The sequence below is a fragment of the Antedon bifida genome, chromosome 1 (assembly GCF_963402885.1).
Source record: "Antedon bifida chromosome 1, ecAntBifi1.1, whole genome shotgun sequence".
In the NCBI taxonomy this organism is placed as follows: Eukaryota; Metazoa; Echinodermata; class Crinoidea; order Comatulida; family Antedonidae; genus Antedon; species Antedon bifida.
The window spans coordinates 6,922,738-6,946,767 of NC_136226.1; the positions used below are offsets into that span (position 1 = coordinate 6,922,738).

A 24,030-nucleotide genomic window follows, 5' to 3' on the forward strand; every position below is an offset into this window, starting at 1 on the left:
CTGACTACAATGGTCAACTTACTGTACAAATGGCAAAGTCAAATTGACAGTTGACCATGCTCCACACCAAATATTAGCCATGTTGATAGATATAGATTACTTACAAAAAAATTACACTTTGAGCCTCATCTGGTCCTACAGAAATATTTATAGAGTTGTTAGGTGCATCTCTTCTTTTTTTGCAGAGTCTTGAATTATTAAAATCAGGTAAACCTCAAGTAGCAACCAATCCAGTAGAAGCAACCAAAAACAAAGCAAAGCAAGTATACCAAGAGGAACCTGTAACAAAGAAAGCTAAAGGTGAACACTAACAAACAAGTATAGTTTTTAAATACACTAGAAGGATGGCAGGACCTCGGTATTGTGGTTATGAGGAGGCATGAGTGCACAGTAGTATACACATAATAGGACTGATAACATATAAAACAACCAGCTTTGTATAATTTGTAATTAATAATAAATGTATACAATTTCCAGAAACATTTTATTAACTTTTTTCTTTGCTTTTTTTTCTACATTAGTTGAAGAAACATCAAAGGGGTAAGTTGTATATGTACTTTCTAGTATTCAAGCTAATTACTAATTATTTAAAAGATACTAATTTGATTTGTATATCAATACATATATACATTATAATAATGTTTATTTTCCTATAGTTTACCTGCAGACTTTTTTGATACTGAAATAAGTTCATCAAACTCAACACAAGCATCGAATAACAAATTACCTGATGGTAAAGATGTTATCGTTATCTTAATTAATCTTAATTATTAACATTGCTAATTTTATCCACTCATTGCTAAGCTCTGTCAACACTATCACACTAGTTTGGGTAGTGATATGCCCAAATATGGTATATGATATCATATATGACATCATCATGTCCATATATGGGCACATCACATTTTTTGTCACATAAACTTTGATAGAGTAGACAGAGCTTTAGAACAGAAACTGTTAAGGGAACACCTTATATATTGTCCCCTCAATATTGGTGTCCCCTGAATAGGAATTGGTTTTAGTGTTAAAACAACATATGATATATTGCTCCATGTTGACAGGAATGTGTCCCCTGAGTAGTGGTGTCTTAAAGGAGGAGTTCTTCTGTTATAATACTATGACACATAGAAAGTTTCCCAATATATTCAATACAAATTATCATCACATTTGATCAGTAACTTTAGCTTAAATCTAATCTAAGCAATCTAGTGTTCTAGAGGTACTGTGTATGGCTATACTAGTGGAGGTTGTCATACTCAAGAAAAACTGTTTAAAGGTAGTGCTCTAATACGGACAAAGTACCTAATACTGTACTGTAATGTCCAGGTGCAAAAACTGTATTATTTTAATAACAATTTTCATTATCATACCTATCACCATGGAGGAAAAATAAATATTAATTTTTTCCTACATGCTATCACCACTATACATAGTGTACCTTCTAAACTGAAAAATGCATTTTAAATATCCATTTAGACTTTTTTGACTCAAATATCAAACCAGCTAGCCAACCTGAAACGACAACGGAAAAAGATGTACAACCAGAAAGGTATGTTCCATTTTTTCAAGAAGTGAGTTCTATCATGATCTTTGGTTTTTAGCAATCTAGCTTTGAACTATATCATAACATTCATTTTATATGTGTTTCTTTGCGTATTTTTATTAACATTTTTTTTTAAGTTTAAAAACCATGGCTGAAGCGTTACCAGAGGGTTTCTTTGATGACCCTGACATGGACGCCAAAGTACGCAAGGTGGAACCAAAGAAAAACATAGACGATGAGTGGGCAGAGTTTCAAAAGGTCATGCAACAAGAACAACAGGTATGAATGTTATCATGAAATTACTGATACCATTATAAGCCCACTCTAAGTGGAATAGTTAAGTTGAATTGATTCAGTTCATAAGTTCAAGCATGGAGTGAAGAATATTATTCTTTACCCTCATGGTTCAAGTTTAGTATGAGTCTGGGCTTTTCTCACTCCTATTCTACTTTATTAATACATTATATCATTCATACTAAGCCGGATTCCTGGATTTAAAATTTACAAAATAATAGTATTACAAAATAAAGAGAATTCAGTTTGCCTTGTGTATTACATATTTCCAGGTGTCAGAGGCCATTCTTGAGGAAGATGTTGATGAGGCCCAGAAAGAAAGACAGATAGACGAGATTGATGAACAAATGTAAGTTTTAATTACACTGTTAACTTGGTGGTAAGATGCTTTCTGTGGAATGAATGAATAATATTATATAAACACCAAGTTGCGGCCATACTGCGTTGAAACACCGGTTCTCGTCAGATCACCGAAGCAATTTTGGGCCTTGTTACGTTCGTGGATGGGAGACCATCTGGCAATAGCGGCGGGTGCCAGAGAGTGATGGTGTAATGATAATATCGGACTAGCATGTGATAGGCATGGGTTTAAGCCTATCTGTCTGATTACATCCTTAGGCAAGATGCTTACTCTCAGTGCCTCATCCTTCGGATGGGATGTAAAGCCGTTGGTCCTGTGTACTTATAGTGCATGTTAAAGAACTTGGTACACTATGCGAAAAGAGTAGGTGATCGTCTCCTGGTGTGCTTATCTGGTAGGAGCAGCACTTCTGGCTGCCGTTGGTCTGTGGAGGGCTTAATCCAAATTTCCTCAGTTTCCAGTTAAGCTTGAGGACCAGAATAAATATATTTAACATACATGCACCATAATGATAACTTCTGATTGATTCATTCTATTTAAAGTACAAGATGGAAGAAAACAGACATTCTACGTGACAAACAAGAAGAACTAAGGGCAAAAGCAAATGAAAGAGATTCCTTATCAAAAGACAATGAAAATGAGGAAGATGATGATGAGGACGATGAAGCAGATTTTGAAGAATTTTTAGATTGGCGGTCAAAAGAAGCATGGAATTGAAAGTGTCATCCATCCATGTTATAGTGGTGTAAATGTAATCAATGGCTTTATATTTCTATCGCATGTCTGATACGAATACAACTCACAGGGATCACCAGCATCTCTTTGCTATGGTATTTAAATGAAACAAACATGGCAATATATTGCAGTGAGCTGCAGTGAGTCTATTGCACAGAGGTTGATACTATACAAGCCCGTCACAGGAGTTACTCGAGTTTGAGTAATTGCTAGTTGAGTACAACACTTATTGGAGCTATTATTTGGCAGGGATGAGCCTTGTATCGGAGTATATTATTACTACTGTGTGTCAAATTAGGCCCAATTTCAAATAACTTGTTTGATTAGACTACAGGCCTACATGCAACCTACTGGAATTGTCTAAAGCCCAGGCAAGTTACCTGTCAATATATAAACATTGGCTTAGCTTCACAATAGTCTGAATAGCAGTTAGTCTGTTATATGCCTGGTGAAATGTAATATATAAATATTAATATAGGAAAAAGGCCTAGCCAATTACCATTCTTTTAAAATAAATTCAAACAACTTGACAAAATATGTTTTCCTTTGTATTTGTTTTATTGCAACCTACAGCTTTTATTCAATATATAAAAATATCTACCCATTATATAGATACCCGGTTTTTTTTATATACCCTGATTTTTTTCTAATTCTATTAACATAAATATAGAAGATTAATCCACTATTATAATATAAAGATATATAATATTTTATACATTTAAATTGTATTATTACAAAAATTATCTTACCCATTTTACTAATGTAAAAATATGCATAAACCCTTAATATTAGTACTGATACTTTTCATATATGTACCATATATACAAATTGAAAAAAGGTACATACAATTATTAGGTTAAAAAGTAGTACACAGTATCAAGACCCATATTTATACATATAAATTTTGTCTATGTAAGATCCATATATATATATAAAGTGTTATTTCTCCATGATATAATACAAAATTTCTTAATTTACAATTTGTTATACTGGAAGATTTGTTTAAATGTCCTAAGAAAATAATGTATGTACAGTATTGATTTTATAAGTTCAATATTAGCTTAAATTATTACATAATAAAACAGCACCAGTAACAACATTTACCTTATATACACTTTGGTACAAGAAACATAGAACAAATTGCAACATCGTTTTGGATTAGCACTCCTTCGTTCTGGATGAACTATTACAAAATTGTTGAGGGTGAGATCCAAATGTGCATAGGGCTGGAATAACTGGAGCCCACCAGGCACAAATGAAGACAGATGAGAACAGCCAAGTACATATAATAAAAATTAATTCTATAATATTGTACTCTCTAGTACAAATAAAGCCTTGCCATGTTTTCACCCTGTAAAGTGTTCTTAACTAGATTCATCTATCTCATTGTGTACAACTCTAACTGAATCAGATGTACTGAGTTTGCCATTCAACTCTTGGTTTGCTAGATGAAGATACACTCCAAAAGACATCTACATTGTAAAAATTAATAAAACAAGAATTTCTGATTCTGCATTGTTAAGTGGAAATATATATATTTACATATAGGCATATTCAAAGTTAATACTACATTATATGCAGTTATTTATTTTGTCCTACAAACAGAAACCGGGAATCAAATTCAACCCCACATGCTCACAATACAATACGTTAATTTTGTATACAAATTTGGATTGGAGTATATGTGGTATAACTTACCCTTTTGCCTCTGAGCTTTGATAGTATTTGCAGTGGTTCTTTACCTCTAGCACCTGTCTCCTGGTCAACACAAACCATTTGGCATCTTGTGCATGGACCAACAACCTACATACCATCAAATGAAAATACATCATATATTTAATAGGCAAATCCAATTTATTACTTGGAAAATGACTCCATTTTGAAGAATGTGAGAATGCATGAATTCAAGCTCTTTTTTTTGTATTCAATATTTTACACAGAGGTGCCTCACAAGGTGAAACCACCTTAGCTTCAAGCTCTTTCTGTTCTGCAAAGTTGGTTGTGTCACTAGACATGATGCCCCATCCTTCGAATGGGATGTTAAGTCATTGGTCCTGTTTACATAAATGCACAAAACAATTGCAATAAAGAATTTGATACATTATTTGAAAATTTGATACTGTCTCCCAGTTGTGATAGATGGTGCAGTGGCTGCCATGTGTCAGATCTACTGAATTTTCCTGTTAACTACCATATATTTTAAAATTTAATATAACAGTATTGTGAAATAGTATAGTGAAATATTTTATTTAATAAGTATGTCTCATATAAATAATCCCTCAATTTGTGAAATGTGTTATATATATATTTTAATATTCATTTATATTATGTACCCCCCAATATTTTAATTTTTTACTCACATTAAATTTTAAGTCATTAATGTAAACTTCCTTCCAATTATCTTCTTCAAATGCTTCTTGACATGAGAAAACGAAGTTTGCGCGAAATCGACCAATCAGATTGTTCAAATCCATCTGAAAATCAATATCATCTTTCTCAACTCCAATAATGTGGTCTCTTAAAATATGAAACAAATTGTAAACTGTAAATGTAATGTGTTGACATGATAACATTATGTCAATAATAAAAAACAAATATAAAATAAAAACTGTTAAATATATGAATACCATTATGATAGAATTTTTATCATCATTTTATCAACGATATGTCATCAATGTTATGAATACAAAATATTAGCATTTCTTTGTGTGATATTTCAGTATTTAAAATCAGTTTGAATACTGTATGCATTTTATGTTTGAAAATCCACTACATTTGTCCGGTTCTAGGACACCTACCCCCTAGACAGTTACCCCCCGGACGTTTACCACCCGGACAACTACCCCCTTAGGACAACTACCCCCCGGACAACTACTCCCCGGACAACTACCCCCTTAGGACAACTACCCCCTTAGGATAACAACCCCCCGGACAACTACCCCCTTAGGACAACTACCCCCTTAGGATAACTACCCCCCGGTCAACTACCTATTATACACTGTTGCAGAGTCAGGTTGTTCCTAGGGGGTAATTGTCCGGGGGGTAGTTGTCCAGGGGGTAGTTGTCCTAAGGGGGTTGTTGTCCTAAGGGGGTAGTTGTCCGGGGGGTATTTGTCCGGGGGGTAGTTGTCCTAAAGGGGTAGTCGTCCTAAGGGGGTAGTTGTCCAGGTGGTGGTTGTCCGGGGGCTAGTTTTCCGGGGGGTAAATGTCCAGGGGGTGAATATCCGGATACGCATTTGTCCTAATGATTATCCTCACTACCGTCAAGAACCAAATAAGAGCATATAAAACAATAAAAAACGATAAGGTGGATAGGGCAATGTTGGCAAGGTAACATGAAGGAATTGGAGATGAGGAGAGATAAGTCAAAGTAAGGTAGTTTGCATGCTCTTATTATTTTGGTTTTAAATAATTTCTCAGAGGTCTGTAAAGCTCTGTCTACAATATCACACTAGTTTGACAATAAAAGTGTGATGTGTCCAAATATGGTAGTGATATGCCCAAATATGGTAGTGATATGACATCACCATGTCCATATATGGGCACATCACATTTTTGGGGTGGAGTGCTCCTGCTCCTTTTTGGCACTGATGGCGCCACTGTATTAAAAACATCATTATTGTTATAATCATAATAATACCTTTGTTGTATGCATTCGAGAAGATGATCCAAACTTGCTTTATTGAGTAATAAAAATTGGGACTCATTCGCAAAAGACACTTCTACAGCCTCACCTAGATGGAACAATAATGTATAGAAAATCATAACTGTAAAATTACAGTAACATGATACAATCAAGCAATAAAACAATGGAATGTAAAACTTAATTAACACCAGACAGATATTATCACATTTATTGCTGAAGTTTGGCGAGGTTTACATTTTAAAAATAAAACATTCATTTTTTATATTCTTCCACCTTTAATTTGTTTGATAAAACCATGGAAACATTAAGACTGTAATTTTGTATTGTATTTGATATAAAACAGAGGCTGTATAACTTCCAAACACCTGGGACACCTTTTTATGATCACAGACTGTGAAACAGACACTCAACATCATTAATGAGACAGGTGTGTATTCTAAAAATACCTAGAATTATACTTACGTGGGCAAATAGCTCATCAAATATATGGAGATTTAAGCTACACATACAAAATTGGAGTTACTTTATGCTAAATGTTCTATTTCGGTAAATGCTAAACCCACTACATTACTCATAAAACTCACCAACAAAACTAGAATTTCTTTTGTGTTAAGGAGTCTTGCTTTATACCCATACCAGTACAGTAAAATTGTGAAAATATTTGAGTAATAATGATAGAGGTCTAATCAAACTATAATTCATTCGGTTATAGTTAAAAACTGTAAATACTGTACCATTCAATTTTGTAAGGCGTTTGTACTGGTTGTTTTTCTTGATTAGTCGACAGCGTTGGCCTAGTACATCGGTCAGCCAGTCAGAAACCTCTTGACCACAATCAATTCCTTGAACCCTATTACAAAAAAAGTAGTTTTGAAATCAAATCAAATCATCACTTTTACTTTCATCTTTAGTTCTGTCCCCCAAGGAGATAATTTCTTGAATTAATCAAAATGGTATTGGGTTATGATCTACTAGTGTTCCTGTCATCCATTCATAGAAGCACTGGTGAAGAAGGTCTATCTTGCGGTGACGAAAAAATGGACCCGAGACATGACTATACTTCGGCTTTAGTTGATAGAAGATTGATTATGGTAAATGTAGACCTCGGTTTTAAGGACCCATCTCATATTTTGTGATTTTTAACTCAAAGCTTAGTACAACATCTGGATGGTATATAAGCTTCAATGGCCGCTCTACAAATTTAAATTTCAGATTATTGAAAAGAAATATTGTACACACTCTCATTATTTGTAATACAAACAATAGACTTCTCATTTGGCACAACGATGCTACCAGCTCTATTTGTCATTGGTAGACCACTCTCGTACCTGTGCATGCAAACTCGTGATTGACAAAGACTCTGGGATGATGATGGTACATCACACTCAAGTGGAACAGTCATTTGTGTTTTTCCTATTGTAAACAAAACAACAAAATGAGCATATAAAAATTAATACCTAGTTAATCAGTGGTGTAACGCAGAGGCCTGAGGCCCCTGGTTTAGGAACCCTAAGTGGCCCTCCAACGCTGGAGGCCTCGGGCGTTTTTGGTATATTTTAATGCCTGTTTTCCCCCTGGTCACTGCTCAGGGGCCCCCATATGCTCCGGGGCCTTCTGGGTTCAGTAGTAAGGGCTCATAGCCATTATGCCACTGTAGTTAATAATTATTAAAGGAAAAAGTATAAATTGGCCATACTGTATATAGATATAGAGAACCACAAAAAGACAAAAAGAAAAAGAGATGAAAACAAAAGACTAGTATGCTTAAATATGTAGTCAGTGGCGTCTTAAATAGATGACACTATTTATCAAAGTGTTTTATATAGATATATATCTTAATTGTTGGCTGTAATAACTTGAAATTCTCTTTTATTATTAGATAGGCATTTGTATTTACTTGAACTTTCTTTTCTTTATTGCCTTTTGAAAGATTTGTCTTTCAGTTAATTTTGTTTTTAATTTATAGATAAGACAATCTTTTTAAATAAATGAAATCTTAATCTGAAGTAAAGTTTAATCAAAACAAATAAAGTTGAACCTTTTAAACTTTTGACATTTAAATTTCTTATTTTTTATGTGACAATTAGCATTTGTATATGATGGACTTACAGTGTAGATATAAATCATTGTTGTCAAGTAGATGTCAGAAAATGTACAGTCAAGCTGTCTATACATTTTCATTATCACCTGCATCTTCTTTATATTTTTAAAAAACTAAAACCTTACCCTTTCTTATTTTATAAATAATATCCAAAGAATTGGATAAATTGGACAAATTATAAATACTGTATATAAATCTATGTGTATTTGATTTGTTTCTGTAAATATTACAATTACAATTATATGGTCGTATTTATTTTATGTAAGTCTTTAGACTCATGGCCAAGGATTAACAATAGTAAATTAATCACTATCAGATAGGTAGTTTGTGAACCAGTTCACCAAGGTAACCCCCTAATTATCATCTCGAATGATGAACTAAGTGCACATGGGCAAACTGTGTACACTGGACCTATGGTTTATAGTCCTTGTCCGAGAAAACTTGTTCCACCACCAGAACTTGTAGTGAGCAAGTTGTCTTCAAACCTGATATTGTTGGCTCTTTGGGTGCATGGTAAATGGCGCTCCTGCCTTAACCAACCGCTCAGCCATTTGATTATTTTGGTCTTGATTATTTATAGTTTCTTCTACAACCTTTAATTTCTTGGTTTTGGTATTTTGATTTATAATATATTGTTATTATATTTTTTATTACTATGATTATATGAGTGAATAAAGTTATCAGTTATCAAAGTGGATCATTAAAAGTTGGATGTCTTAAACAAATGCAAACAAAGTGTTTTCATTTGGTATAGGTAGTGCTACTATTATAGCTGTCATATTAAAATCCTGTACTGTGGTAGTAGAGGCAGGTACATAAATCAAGAACAAATGAATCATTTGTCTTATCAGTCTTAAATCACTGATAAAGACACTCCATATTGTTTTGTAAGTGATTTTAAGTAATACAAGTCTTGTTTTCTGCTACCCTGGTTGAGCATGGAAAACCCAATAAACAAATAATATTATTATAAAAAATAATTAAGCTTCTAACCTTTGGCATTTAAAACAAGAGTATTCTCTTTAAGGTTAATGTTTGGTTTAATACAGCAGAGATTTGTTGTTCTTTTCTGTGTCAATGCAACTCCACTTTCATTGACTACCATCCATTCTCTATCAAATAAAAACCCTCTACTACCAATATTCCATTCCGTAACCTAAACAAAAGATCAAATAAAGAATCATATAAAATATTCATTTTATATTTTTTTAAATTTTATGTCTTTAGGCAATGTGGCCAAAAATTACCAATAGTGAATTAATCACTGTCCTATCAGATAGGTGGTAATCCCCCTGATACAGGGGCTATTTTGTGAACCAGTTCACCGGGGTAACCCCCTACTCTTTTCGAATAATGAGCTGGGTTCTTTAAAGTGCACACAGGTTATTATTATTGTAAAATCAAATCAATATAAATCTAAAGCTCTGTCTACATTATCAAACTCCATGTGACAAAAAAATGTGATGTGCCCATAATGGACATGATGATGTCATATCACTACCATATTTGGGCACATCACACTTTTTTTGTCAAACTAGTTTGATAGTGTAGACAGAGCTTCAAATTAGTAGATTTTAACAAAATTACCTCCATTGCACCACATGATTTTACTGGGTATAGAAACATTTTGTACAGGAACAGGTTGGTTCCGGTTTCAACTGGTTGAACATTCTGCCTCAATCCAGTTTCACATGGTTGAGGGTTTGTAGACATAAAACATTCCCTAATGAACTGGAGAAATCGTTTTGCATCTTTCCAACTGGACATGTAGCCAAATGATATCCGTACGGATCCAGTAGGTTGACCATCGATCAGGTCTTTGTCATCTCCACATTTATGTCCAGCCTAAAAAAGTTAAAAGTTTAAGTCAAATTATTGGAAATAATGTCAAATTTGAAAGAATCTTTTTCTTCTTTTTCCTCAGAGAATATGAAGACTTGGCAAAGTTGTAGTAGTAGTCATGTCTTTAATAATTTAGTGGTGCAAAAACATTATTGTTTGGAATACAAAACACCAGAATCGCCAGCTGAGCCTAAATTGGAAACTATGATTATAAAATCAATGCATGAACCTTGTCAGATGCATTACCTCAAAATTCCTCTTTACTTTATCAGAAGTCAGGCCTAGAAACTTCTGACAAGCTCCTGTGTTACAGAAACACCCTGTTCTCAGTTGAATACTGTATAAGTTGGCAAGTTTATCGACCTACAAAAAGAATAAAGCCAATCTATGATTAGACAATTAAGTAGAATCCGTTATTTGGGATACCCCTATTAAGGGGCACTTTCTTGTGAAGGGAGCAAGGAGTAATATTTCTCAATAATCCCTATTAAGGGTCCTGATTCAGTAGAATGCGTCCTTTGAGACATCCCTAATAAGGGAACACTTTCTTGTGAAAGGAGCAAGGAGCAATATTTCTCAATAATCCCTATTAAGGGACCATATAGTAGAACTGCTCCTTTGGGACACCTTTATTCAGGGGACACTTTAGTGAAAAATGAATGAGGGGTTTAACACTAAGACCAACCCCAATTCAGGGGACACCCATACTAAAGCGTGGTTCCCACTAGCGACGCAACGCAAGGACGTAACGCAACGCAAGTGAATTGACCAATCACAAGCGATGGCTTATTCGCTTGTGATTGCTAACTGTCTATAACTTCGCTTGTCATTGGTTAAAACGCTTGCGTTGCGTTTACGTCCTTGCGTTACGTTCTAGTGGGAACCAAGCTTTAGAGGACGATTTAGTCCCAAAGGTGTTTCCTTAATATATGTTCTACTGTAATTATATAACTAATGTTCTTACTTCTGAATAACCAACATAATCTCCATTATCTTTAATTATGTTAAAGTTCACAATAGCACCTTGAATATTGATGTCCTCAAAGTTATTTTCATGATAAAGCTTAGCTACAGGCTTGCTGTTGCTATGACAATACGATGCTAGTTCATGATGGACATATTTGGCAAGAGCAAAGGTATGGTGCGAAATCTGATGCATTCCCCCTGGCAAACGAAATTAAAAGAAATTTATGAGCCATCAATCATTAATTCACAATTTTAAAACATAGTTTTCTCACAAAAAGAAATTACACGTCATTTCCTATGGTGCTACAAAAGAAATCAATATTGAAACCAAGCATCAAAATATAATTAATATTTTAATAAATAATCATTGGATGTTTGACATTAAAATCTTACATGAAATGCATCTGTCATTACAGCATCTGAATTTAGATTCATTTTAAAGATTATTCATTCCTTTATTATTATAATCAAATCCTAGTATTGTTGATTTGCTTGATACTTAAATCTTTTTGATGTCACCACAAGTGTCATGCCATAAATTGTTGAGTTGCTTTTGGGAAGATTAAATTGGCATGTTGGTGTCTTTATCACTAATCCTTAACAAAAGTTTACAATACTACAGAACATCTGCAGAGGATATTGAAGAATCCAAATATTACAGTTCAATATTATAGTACATAGTTGATGACATACAGGGATATAGCCTTATGGATGGTCATAATAAATGTGTTGAAACAGTTTTGAGGCTGCTGGTGGTGAAAAGACAAAGCTGAGAGGAGATTTAAATTGTAGGATATCACAGAACTATCATTCATTCTCTACATGTATGCAGGTGACACAAAACAAGTTTATACAAATAATATAAATGTATTATTTTACTTAAGCTATGTCAACACTATCAAACTAGTTTGATGGAAAAATGTGTTCAAATATGGTAGTGATATGCCCAAATACGGCAGTGATATGACATTGTCATGTCCATAAATGAACACATAAAGTTTGATAGTGTAGGCAATGACTCATGGTCACGTTTCTGCTTAGTAAGAATTAGATAATTTTAAAATATCTAAACATTATTCTCTGCAGTTACTGCAGTAATTCAATTATTTTGTAAAGAGGCAGTCACTGCAATAAACAGTTGTGTATGATAATTCCTCCTCCTCCCCCTCCTCCTCCTCCACCTCAAGAGCTTGCTAAATATTTATTTTATATTTATATAATAATCAGGATAAAGGAACAAATGCTGCAGTTACTGCAGTAGATTAATATTGACCATTTAGATTGATGTATTATATCATGCATTGTAAGTAAATATTTCACTACATAAACTTCGCCTCTTTGAAAATAAAATAGCACAATATTTCATCTCTATGATTTATCATTCAGACAGATGAGATAGCGCTCTCTGCAACTGGTCCAAGATTAAAATGTAGACATTTGTCTCCATTCCTAAACTCAGTTTTCTGAATAAGTATTGCGTGGATTTAATTATCAATTAAATGAAGAGTACATAGTCAATGTTCTTATAGGTGCAATCATAGTAATAATGATGAGGTTTATAAGATTTCAAGAGGTGAATAGACTGGCGGCAATAAATTTAAAATGTACAAATCCAGAGACGACAGTTCATGAAATCGATGAAATATCCATTAATTAGTACTTACCTGCCAGACCCTGTAAAGTATCAAAGCCGTGACGCAAAGCGATGATGTCTAAAAATGGAAGAGTTCCATCTTCAAACCTACAGTAATATGTATAAATAATAATTTATCCATTAAATATTATTAGCACAAGCACAATATACGCTGTGGGCTTACAAAAGTGATAGCATGGCACATACATACAGTAATAATTGTATTAATGGCACGTATTAAATCATTCATAGCATAATGAAATAGGTACCATGAGACTGTGATGACCTACAATTGAATGAATGAATAAGATATAAAATGACTAGTAATGAATTTGCTCAAATCTACCAGTGTTATTTTAAAACTGTTACTGCTATTTCCACTCATATATTCCTGAATAAAACAAGTTTCTTGTGGGTGATGCTTATGTATCTACAAAAAATGTTTTTGTGTAAACCTATCGCAAACTTTTTGGTCCTTGATTTGTCCCTTCAGACCACTCATTAGCATATATTATATCCACTCATGCAATTGCAATTAATGAATAATTCATTTATATACATAATGACGAAAATTATCAGACTAGAAAAATTAATTAAAATAAATAATTTTCTAACCATTCATGGATGTTAACCTTTGGCACATGAAAATGTTGAGTGCTTGAATACGCTTGAACGGTTCCTCCTCCAAAGAATGTCTTACGAAGAAAAGAAGCAGACTCATTACAGATAATCAAAGCCCCAATACCCGTTGGAAAACCAAACATCTTGTAAAATGACACGGGGACAAAATCAGCATTGCACAAACTGAGGTCAAGGTTAGATGCCATAACGTAAGATGCTGCATCTAACAGTACACACCATCTTCCGCATCGACCAACAAAACACGAAATGTCATTTCTTTTCAAATTGTTCGTCCAGCTTAATGGAAACTTTCTTCCTGAAAAATTAGATTGTGCGGGATATGCAAACAAACAGTTTGGTAACTCGGTTGTTTCGTCATGTTCAGAAATCTGTGTAAGATTATCTATTGCATTTGAAACATCCCGTTCTGAGATACACCCAAAGTCTGCACCGTGTTTCAATGCGTATTCGCGCATTCCGACAACAGATGTATGGGAGTCTTCAAGATAGTATAAAATGCCTTTATTCGAATTGAGTCCATCATTTTCATATCCTCTATTTTCATTGATAAGTCTGTTCCACTGAAATGTTTCAGCAACTAATTTAATAGCACCTGTACTGTTAGCGGTGAAGATGACACTGTGGGACTCCGAAGATGTTCCAAAATGATTTAAGATTCTGTATTAAAAAAAAACAACATATTAATACTAAAATATTTTTTCAAATTCTGTCCGAGGCAAGATTTTTTTTTCTCATAACAAAAACACCACTTTAAAAACTTGCTGATTACCATGTGATTAGAGACAGTGATTGAATTCATTATTCTTTTTTTGCAAATTAAAACATGGTTGATAGAAATAATTTGATTTACCTCTCACGCACATTTTCAATAACTTCTGAGGTCAGCTGACTTGATTGGCTTCTACTATGTGGGTTACCATAGATATGGTTGCTAATATCTTGCATGTAACTATCAAGCTGTCTTCTTGCATATAACGTGGCAGCAGCATGGTCCAAATATACAACATCTAATAGTGGACAAAAATGTGAGACATTTAAGATTCAAGATTTAAGATTCAAATGTTATTCTCATCCATTTCTGAAAATTCCATTGCTTGCATTAAAAATTACAAAATAACAATTGAAACTACATTACTATAAACATATTTGATATATATAAAAACAATAAAAAGCATTAACTATTTAAGCAAAATATACTGTAGCTTGGGTAATTAAGGTACTGTAACTTGGATAGTTGTACTATAATTTAACTCATGTAGTGGCACTGTAGCTTGGGTAGTGAAACTTTAGTTTAGGCTTAGGCACTGTACAATATGTGGATGGCGGGACTGTACAGCAGCTGGATGGTGACACTATATTTTGTTCAGTGCTGCGGCATAACGCTATGAGCGCTCAATGGCTAAACATACTGTAGGGGCTCCAGAGCATCAGCCCTGATACAACTACCCAGCGTTAGAGGGCCTCTGTTCTAAACCAAGACCTCCTGTGTTACGCCACTGCTTTAGAGGCAATGTAACTGTACCTTGGGGAGAATTATTGACAATCAGTAGCTGGGTGGTGGCACTGATTTTTGTTCAGTGCAATGTAACTGTAGCTTAGATAGAGATTGTAATCATATTTGGGTAGTGGCACTGTACCTGACCTTGGGTAGTGGCATTTCAATATGTATATTTAAGACTTTAATTATTTTAATTCAGTTACTTAACTACACAGTACAACAACCTATGCAAATAATATTACTAATACCCTCTTAAATGTTATCATCTCTTTCAGCAATATGGTAGTATTGTACAATATGTTTGGTACTTACATTTTATAACTACCCTTACAATAAACATCAAAAGTTATATTCACTGAAAAGTAAGAGATTTGTGGATTTATCTCCTTTGATCATTTTTTTATGTAGGCTAGATCGAACAGTAGTTCTAATGGATGAATTTCACATTATTATCGTACTTTTACAATCAGCAACAGTTCACATTCAAACATGGTAACCTATTTTGATACTTACAACATTATACCAAGAGGCCACACTGTTCATTTCACTTAATCAGGGAGTTTAAAAATAATTTATTATGTTTATACCTCCCTGACTTAATACTGTGTTTGTAAAACTGTTGGTCATCGTTATTATGATAATATTATGAATACATATTAATATAATTTGTTCAAATGCTTCGATAAAGGGTTTGTTTTTGTATTCAAACACAAATGATGGTTTACTGCAAATTCATAAAAATAGCACCAGGGTACTAGTTGTATTGAGTATATTTTGGATGCATGTCGCATAGGAATTGATAAAGGTGTAATAAATAATTTGAATATACAGTGAAGAGAGTTCTATTTACAGGAGATACATTTGAATCAGCAACTTCATAAAGAATACTTTTAAATCATGAAAGTGAATCTCTAAATATACTTTGTATAACTAGTTTCTCACAAATCATAAATGCGACCTTTTACAAAATAATACATCTTACATTAATGTTGGCAAATTGCGAATATTTGCTAGAATGACATATCCATTAATGAGTAGATGTACCGTCAAAGTAATGCGAGTACTGCTATTTAAACTTGTACCATCATGATTGGTGTGCAAACATAATCACGCTATTTGATAGTTGATGGAGCAATAATGAGCAAATGCATGTGTCTGGCCATGAGATTTATGTCGTAAAATGAGATAGATTGATGTTTTACGACAGGCATATGTTTTAATTGATAAAGAGTAGTACAAAAATGTATTTGTTAAAAATGATTGACAATCGGTTCAGATTTGAAGAAGAAAGCGTACAGGATAACAACATATCGTCTCAAAAACATGCAGGAATCCTGATGACTATTTGTAAACTAAACTATTATATTAATGTGCGATTTGCAAAAATTCAAATTGTGTAAGGAGTTTCTTGCGATTTTCTTGTAAACCGTTAAAATCGCGCACAACATAACCAAACAGTAAATTAGTCTTTTTAAAACAAGCAATCATTTCATAGTCATACAATTTGATGCAACAATCAGAAAGTAATGTCCAGTGAGTTCTGGCCACATTGAAACTACTTTTTCTACTGCTTCAAGTAGGCCTGAATATTAGAAGCCTTCCGTTTCCCGTACATAATTCGGGGAATCCGTATGTGAAAGATAGCCAACCTCCTTCCTAAATATAACTTAACCTAACCCTCTAAAGACTAAATAATCTCTGTCACTATAAAATAAAAAGAAGTTGCTCATGGGATCCGAACCCATACATCGACATGCAAAGTCCATAGTCTAATCTAATCAAAGCGTTTTCATTAGTGAATTGTAGTTAGGTAAATTCTTACGTCACACCTTATGGATATGACGGGTCGATATGACTAGTGAATTATTCAAATATCGCTGACTGGCTGGGCCTTGTCACATGACCCCTACCCAACCTACACATTTTAGCATATACAAAATAGGCCCATATATCTAGCCCAGCTAGGGTAGACCCTATTCTAACTAGAGTTTACTAGGTACTTACTACTAAACTCTAGCGTCCAACACACAGACCCTACCTAGCCTAGAGCCTAGCTAGCAAACAAACCCTATTAAATTTGAAGTATTTAACGCTTTATAAAATTTCACTAAAGTAATTCTTATTAGATCTCATTACCTTGCAAAAGCGGAAATTCAATTTCAATGTTGTCGTTCATTTGTCTATGGAAATCAACCGAAATTTAGCCTAACTTTTCTTCGTTTCGTATGCCGACTTTTTCTTCTAGTTTTTATTTACATTAAACAGCGCCCTCTTTAATATCAAAATATCAAAACTTTTGTAATATAAAATCTAAGAGCACTCTCTCCGCGCGCGGCGCATGCTGAGTGTGAGCGATGTATAGTAGGGTGTTATGCCTAGGCCTAAGCCTAGCTAGACAGGGTATCGCAAAAATAATACTAAGGCAAACTATTTAAGACTCAAAGTATAGCCTTGAATATTACGACAATTAACTAAGTCTAAGCTAGGCCTTTTTTAAAGCTATCTATAGCTACTACTACTAGCCTACTAGCTAGTAGGCCTACTGGATCTCCAGCCTAGAGTACTTAGTCTAGTAGGCTAGGCCTAGCTAGCTATAGGCTATTCCTATAATCGAAGAGCTCGCTCGAGTCGAACTGGAGGCCTAACTAGCCTTAGCTAGCCTAGGGGCAGGCCTACTAAAAAACTAGGGCTAGGCCTACTAAGTGGTGCTGGTGAGTGTGTGATGGTGAGTGACCATGAAGAAGGACAACATGCTGGTAAGTTAGTATCACTTTTGGTTTAGCTATTCTTTTTTTCATAAATTTCAGTTTAAAAGAAGGGTTTTTTTTGTTAAAAAGAAATTTTAAAGCAGTTTCAAATTATAATGAATGAGCAGTCTGAATTTTGCGTGAGAGGGCAAATTGCTTTTCAATTACAGTTTAAATGCATTTTTCAGTGACATTGATATCGGTCAAACATGTGTTTAATGTTTTCTATCAACACAGTCGTTATTGTTCCATATTTCATGTAAACTCAAATATAAACTTTCCTGACTAAAGAAAAATATTAACACTATATTATTAATAATAACTATACCAGGAGTGGCAAATAAGTACTACCACTTGGTTGAAAAATGTATAATAAGAAATAAGATACCATTTGGAACAAAATCCATATACCACGGCCATTATACCCATGGCCAACGAGACCACAGCAAGGCTTTCTAACACTAATAGAAAATAGAATTCTTTTGGATATATTATATTGCATTATTTTTCAACACATTTTGTTTTTAATTTGGCATTAAACTTACTTTATATAAATAAAATATGAAATATTAATATTATTTCTACTATTAATGGTGGTAAAAAAATGAATATTGATAAATGATTACACATATAAGGATCCTAGATTTATGACTCTTAAATCAGCCTTTGGATTCAGATTTTATTTCTTTTTTTTCCTAGTTTTATTTTTGACAGCTTGTAAATTAGAAAAAATGCTTTTTACCCTGATCTTAATCTAGCACTTTAAAAATTTAACAGGTTTTTTTTCCTTCCAAATTTACCTGTCATAATATTCTCTCTAGGGTATCTATTCATATATCAAGGTCACAACAATTTGGATATATGTACAAATCCAAATTATTGAAACTAAGAAAAATTGGTTTCTGTTTCCGATATATTTGAAAGTCTATAATATCACTTGTATTTTATTTTATTGAACCATAAAAGGTATTAAAGTGATTATATCTTTAGGATTGAATTTAATATTGTATGTATATCATTTGATTTATATTGAATGGCTGTAAATTTTACTAAAATGTTGTTTTGCTAGCAATAATTACAAATTTCTATTAAAAAATAATATTGAAAATACACTTTTAGTTTACATTACAATAAAAATATTGTCAAATTATTTTGACCTTCATATGAATGAGTACCTTTAAGGGCATTAAACAGCACCCTCTATTTGTCACTTGTAAGGAAACTTTTTAAAATTGTTTTCTTTATGTCTGCTTTAGTTTGTAAAACCTTCAATTAAATCACATTTAATTTATCATGCTGTCAAGCTAAATGTGTACATTTGTAAGTGTTAACAATTACTAATTATGGGCTTTAAAATGCTTTTATTAAAATACATTTCTGCAGCAACCTTACTGCCTCTTAGATTAGGATTTGCGGCCCCAGGTGTCAAAATATCACTTAAAGTTATAGCTAGTAATTCTAGTGGAGCCACCAATCGGGAGACTATATAATTCTGTTGTATGTCACAATTGCTCATTAATCAAGTACATGGTCCGTTTGCTATTAATGTCTTTTAGGAGTAGAATCTTTATTAAATCACTAGTTAATTAAAACTCATAATACTGATTTAACATGGATAGTAAAGCTAAAGATTATAAATTTCTTCTTCAGATTTTATACTTAAGACATTCTGACTACTGCTGTTATCATATTTGTCTTGTTTTATTTTTTTTTTTTTTATGATGAAAATAGTTTTCAAGTCTGAGTTGATTGCCTGGACAATGCTCTTTGGCTTAGGTAGTGATGTTCCTTTGATAGAATTGACTAGGATTCGAACACGTGACCCTAGGATTAGAAGACAAGCATGATGATTACCAAGCTACAGCGTCACTACGCAAACAAAACTCAAAGTTTAAATGGTAATTCATTATTATTAATTTATAGACCTTATATGTATACAATATCAATTATATTGAATGTATATGAGTGAATGGGGAGAGTATTTTCATGAATTGAAAGATTAACTTTTCTATTCAATGTTCAAGCAAAGCCAAGTTGAATAGCATAGTCAGGCTTTCAACAAATATTCTTCATCTTCAACAATTCATTATTTTGTTTTATACTGTTCTAGAGTATTCAATTAATTATCTGTTTCCATAGGCCATGTAAATATTTGGTGTTCGATTTTCTTGACCACAGGAGCGGAGCAGCTATCAACGGCACGGCACAATCTACAAGTTTGCTTTCTGTGCAATGTTCAAACCTACAGCATTGCATTTTATATAAAGCTCAGTCAAACATGCACTCAATTGTCTATGTAAAAAATTAACGCACAAAATCAACCAATCGAAAGTCTAGAATACACTTATAAGTGTGTTGTAAAATGGTATCATTAATACCCCATTACATGAATTTAAGCAAACATGTTTATGGGTCATATAAGCATTAAGCTTAACCAACTGACCCTAAGACTCATTCGCATGATGATTATTAACAATTAGTTTGACAGCAAATCTTTTATCTTGCAATTAGGGTTTATTTTATCGTTTAAACTTAATCCTAATGTTTTAAATGAGAATCATTTGCTTGTTGAAAAGGAAATAACCATTTAATGGTTTTTAAATTATAACATTTTTATTTTCCTTTCTTAAAATATACACTAATTATTTACAACCGTCATTAAAAAAAGTAAAATTTAATAGTCTGGTTGTTGCTTATAATTAGTAGATGAATCATATTTACGTGATACATTTCATTAGCAAGTAAGGGGTTATGACTTTTTTAACTAGAATGTAAGGCCCTAGAAAGTAGGTGTACGAATTCTAAAATTAAGCCTGCTTAAGGTTTTAAGCTAGGGGGTGGGTGGGAGAACTTGACATGACTTTTTCCAGCTTTTAGGTTATATTATTATTAATAAATTATTTCTTCATGATTTTCTGCACAGTTGGTTTAACCAAATAAAATCTGATTTTCAAACAGCATACAATTAAAAATACTTACCGAGTCACTGAACTGAATACAAACTGATGTTGTTGACTTGTACATTTTACTGCTTGCTTGCCCCGGAGCTTATGGGGCCCAGGGCTCGGAAAAAAGGCATTAAAATATGTTGAAAGGCTAAAGTAAAAATATATTTTGATACGATAAAATAAAGTATAACCCCTCCTTTGGGACACCTCTATTCATTGAATAGTGAATGAGGGGAAATATACATTTTAACACTAAAGCCAACCCCTACTCATGGGATATCCCTATCCGTAGTGTTGAATAGTGAATGAGGGGAAATATACATTTTAACACTAAAGCCAACCCCTACTCATGGGATATCCCTATCCGTAGTGTTTAGTTAAGCAATGAGAATTGCGATATAAACGTCCTGCTTTTTATTAATTACGAGGTTTATTTCTATACTACTAGATTATCCATACTTTCACTAAAATATCGGATGTCTCCATTTTCTCTGCTTTCATATAATTCATTGCTTTACTAAACACCAGTGCAAGATATACTGTCTCAGTAATGAGAATCGTTTCTACATGATATCTAAATTATATTTCTATGTATGTATGCTGACTGTTGATCAGGTTCATATTTGATTCATATCAACTTAGTTTGGACAGTCGGAAATACTAAAATATTAATGGAATTGAAAACCTCAGGGCAAACATAAAAACGAATGTTAAAAAGCTCAAATATACAGAGAACAAACAAGCAATTTATATAGGCTAATATTACTTTTTGCTATATGTTTTATTTATTTTCATGTAAAGATGTACACAGTATGCTGACTTCTATGGAAGGTTGTGAACAAAAGTTATTATTAATATAAATCTGTATGTGTCAAGAGATACAGAAGCTTGATTAAAATAAATTTTTGTCAAAAGCTTTTAAATTAAGTCTTGTCAGAAAAGATTTTAAATGGAAAGTGTAGTTACATCTGTTTCATAAATAAATGAATTTGCTAATGTTGAAGTCAAACAAAATAGTTTCAGTGAGGTTTTGAGGCCTCTCATTCTTATTAATATACTGTAAATACTTTTCAAACATGTATTCATATTTCCATTTTTTTTACATAACTAAACAGATTAATGTACATAAAGTTTTATAAATACCCGGCACATACTCCTAAGAATGTAAGATGTATTGTCTCCCTGAAAAAATAATTCTTGTTTTTTTGTTGTTGAATATGCCATTTTAATGTAACCTCATAGTTATCCACTTTGACCAAAAATTTGATCCAAAAAAAATGCATTCACCTAAAAAACTGTAATTTAAAGCAAAAATAGTCAAATTGGCTGCCAGCTAAATGGGTTTTTGATTTAATTTACTCATTTATTTTGTCATTTTATAAGTGAAAACATTAATTTTTTTTCCTATAGAAGTGATTAACTTTATTAAAACTACAAAATAATATATTCAAAGTCTGATTTTAATAATATTTATTTTTTATGTTTTTGGGGGACAATACATCTTTAAGGTAATGTAAAGCTGGTTTTATAAATCGGGGGAAAAAAATTAAAATTTCTTTGGATGTAAAGTAAGTAAGTAAATACAACTTGCTCAAAGTATGTCTTAAAGGCCTAAAGAAAAAAATGGCTTTTACAGAACATAGTTTGCAAACAAAATGTATGTGGGCCAACGTATATAAAATAATGCGAAAATAAAAGCCATTAATATGTTTTAATGTGCGTTTGTCCACCAAAAAAATCGTCAAAATATGTGGACGCCTTAAGGTAAAAATCATAAACCTAGAATCCATCTACCAATTAGATCAATAAACATGTAGAAGACATAAAGGTAGTGTTTTTAATGGCGTTTATTCTGTCTAAATTATTGATATAGCAAACCAAAGGCATAGAAACTTTTACAAGGCAATAGAATATTACATGTGTGTCTTGTGGCTTTTATTTTATGTGTTTTCTTAAAGAAGTATTGTCCCCCATAAACATGAAAAATGAAGATTAATAAAAAAAGACTTTGAATATGCCATTTCATTTTAATGGAGATAATCACCTCCGTAGAAAAAAAAAATGTTTTCACTTATCAAAAGACAAAATAAATGGTTAAATTCAACCAAAAACCTATTTTCAGTCAATTTGACTATGTTTTGCTTTCAATTACAGATTTTTCAGGTAAATCATTTTTTTTCGATCTAATTTTTGGTCAAATTGAATAACTATTATGTGACATTAAAATGGCATATTCAACACAAATATTGAAAAAAAATTCAATTCAAAGGGAAGAAAAATCAAGTCATATCAAGTATAAAATGTGTGTTGTACAAATGAAAAATTTAAAAAATTGTGTTAATGTTAAACCAGAAAACAGATTTTTTTATCAATTTTCTAGGTTTATTACTAACTTTTAATATTACACTCATTTATTATATCGTCACCAAGTGACAGAACATGCCATACAATACTCATTTGTCTGACCAAAATTAATAACTATAGATATTAAACAACTTTTCATGGACATACATTTGTCCGACGTTATACTGGTCATTCGGGTAATTATCTCGTAGTCAGACTAGTGTCTCGACGTATGGACATAAAAGGTAAACAGATTGTTTGGCTTCTGATTTATCAATAGTGTCATTGTTTGTTAATAGCCCCAAAATAATTCATATTGTAAATATTAGTGTCTGATACTAGATACAAAATGAATGTTTATAAGTTGAATAGTAGAATATTTTATAGTAAAATAATGACCTATTCAACTCTGCTTTCCTCTTTGAATAGGAGAGTCCGAATGAAAATATTCACCACATTCAACAAAATAAATTATTTGTTTTATACCTACAGCTCTAGAGAAAAATAGTATTCAATTTAATCCCTGCTTTCGTCTTTTATCGTCGAAGACTAGACGGGAGGCTAGGCCAATTGAAAGGCAGCAATCCTATTTTGGCAGTGGAGTGGCTTAGACTTAAACACCTTTTACAAAAACTTTCAGTGTCAGCATCCGCTTCCAATATCGAAGGTTGGGCCATGCATAAATTTGCCACTCTGAGAGAAGTCTCTGGGAGAAGTTACAGATTGTGCACT

The 24,030-nt window shown here is 32.8% G+C and overlaps 2 protein-coding genes across 3 annotated transcripts in view; one reads left to right on the forward strand and one right to left on the reverse strand.

The window, feature by feature from the left end:
- LOC144839880 (zinc finger protein 830-like) overlaps positions 1 to 3,468 on the forward strand; it is a 94,908-nt gene extending 91,440 nt beyond the window's left edge. The window contains exons 4-10 of the mRNA XM_078695454.1: positions 186 to 300; positions 522 to 540; positions 657 to 733; positions 1,477 to 1,549; positions 1,681 to 1,822; positions 2,110 to 2,186; positions 2,741 to 3,468. Coding sequence (XP_078551580.1) covers positions 186 to 300; positions 522 to 540; positions 657 to 733; positions 1,477 to 1,549; positions 1,681 to 1,822; positions 2,110 to 2,186; positions 2,741 to 2,915 — 678 coding nt within the window. The 3' untranslated portion in view covers positions 2,916 to 3,468. The remainder of the gene's footprint in view (positions 1 to 185; positions 301 to 521; positions 541 to 656; positions 734 to 1,476; positions 1,550 to 1,680; positions 1,823 to 2,109; positions 2,187 to 2,740) is intronic.
- Positions 3,469 to 3,576: 108 nt separating this feature from the next.
- On the reverse strand, positions 3,577 to 17,503 carry LOC144839855 (molybdenum cofactor sulfurase-like). Of its 2 annotated transcripts, none has more exons than XM_078695431.1 (14): positions 17,397 to 17,503; positions 14,613 to 14,769; positions 13,736 to 14,419; positions 13,152 to 13,228; positions 11,486 to 11,685; positions 10,768 to 10,884; positions 10,267 to 10,524; positions 9,673 to 9,835; positions 7,907 to 7,991; positions 7,313 to 7,428; positions 6,573 to 6,666; positions 5,323 to 5,450; positions 4,632 to 4,735; positions 3,577 to 4,405 (listed from the first exon to the last, which is right to left on the reverse strand). In XM_078695431.1, exons 1-14 carry the CDS (start codon positions 17,434 to 17,436, stop codon positions 4,298 to 4,300), a joined length of 2,331 nt encoding a protein of 776 aa, XP_078551557.1. In that variant the 5' UTR covers positions 17,437 to 17,503; the 3' UTR covers positions 3,577 to 4,297. The 2 variants fall into 2 exon arrangements, with proteins under 2 accessions (XP_078551557.1, XP_078551548.1); XM_078695422.1 differs by having other exon boundaries at positions 4,632 to 4,736; positions 5,294 to 5,450.
- Positions 17,504 to 24,030: the final 6,527 nt, after the last annotated feature.

Coding starts and splice junctions, on each gene's coding strand:
- LOC144839855 (XM_078695422.1), bottom strand. CDS start 17,436: ATGAACGACAACATTGAAATTGAATTTCCGCTTTTGCAAG. Junction 9,836..10,266: donor AATCATGTGGTGCAATGGAG/GTAATTTTGTTA, acceptor TCTTTTGTTTAG/GTTACGGAATGGAATATTGG. Junction 7,429..7,906: donor TCACGAGTTTGCATGCACAG/GTACGAGAGTGG, acceptor TTTTTGTAATAG/GGTTCAAGGAATTGATTGTG.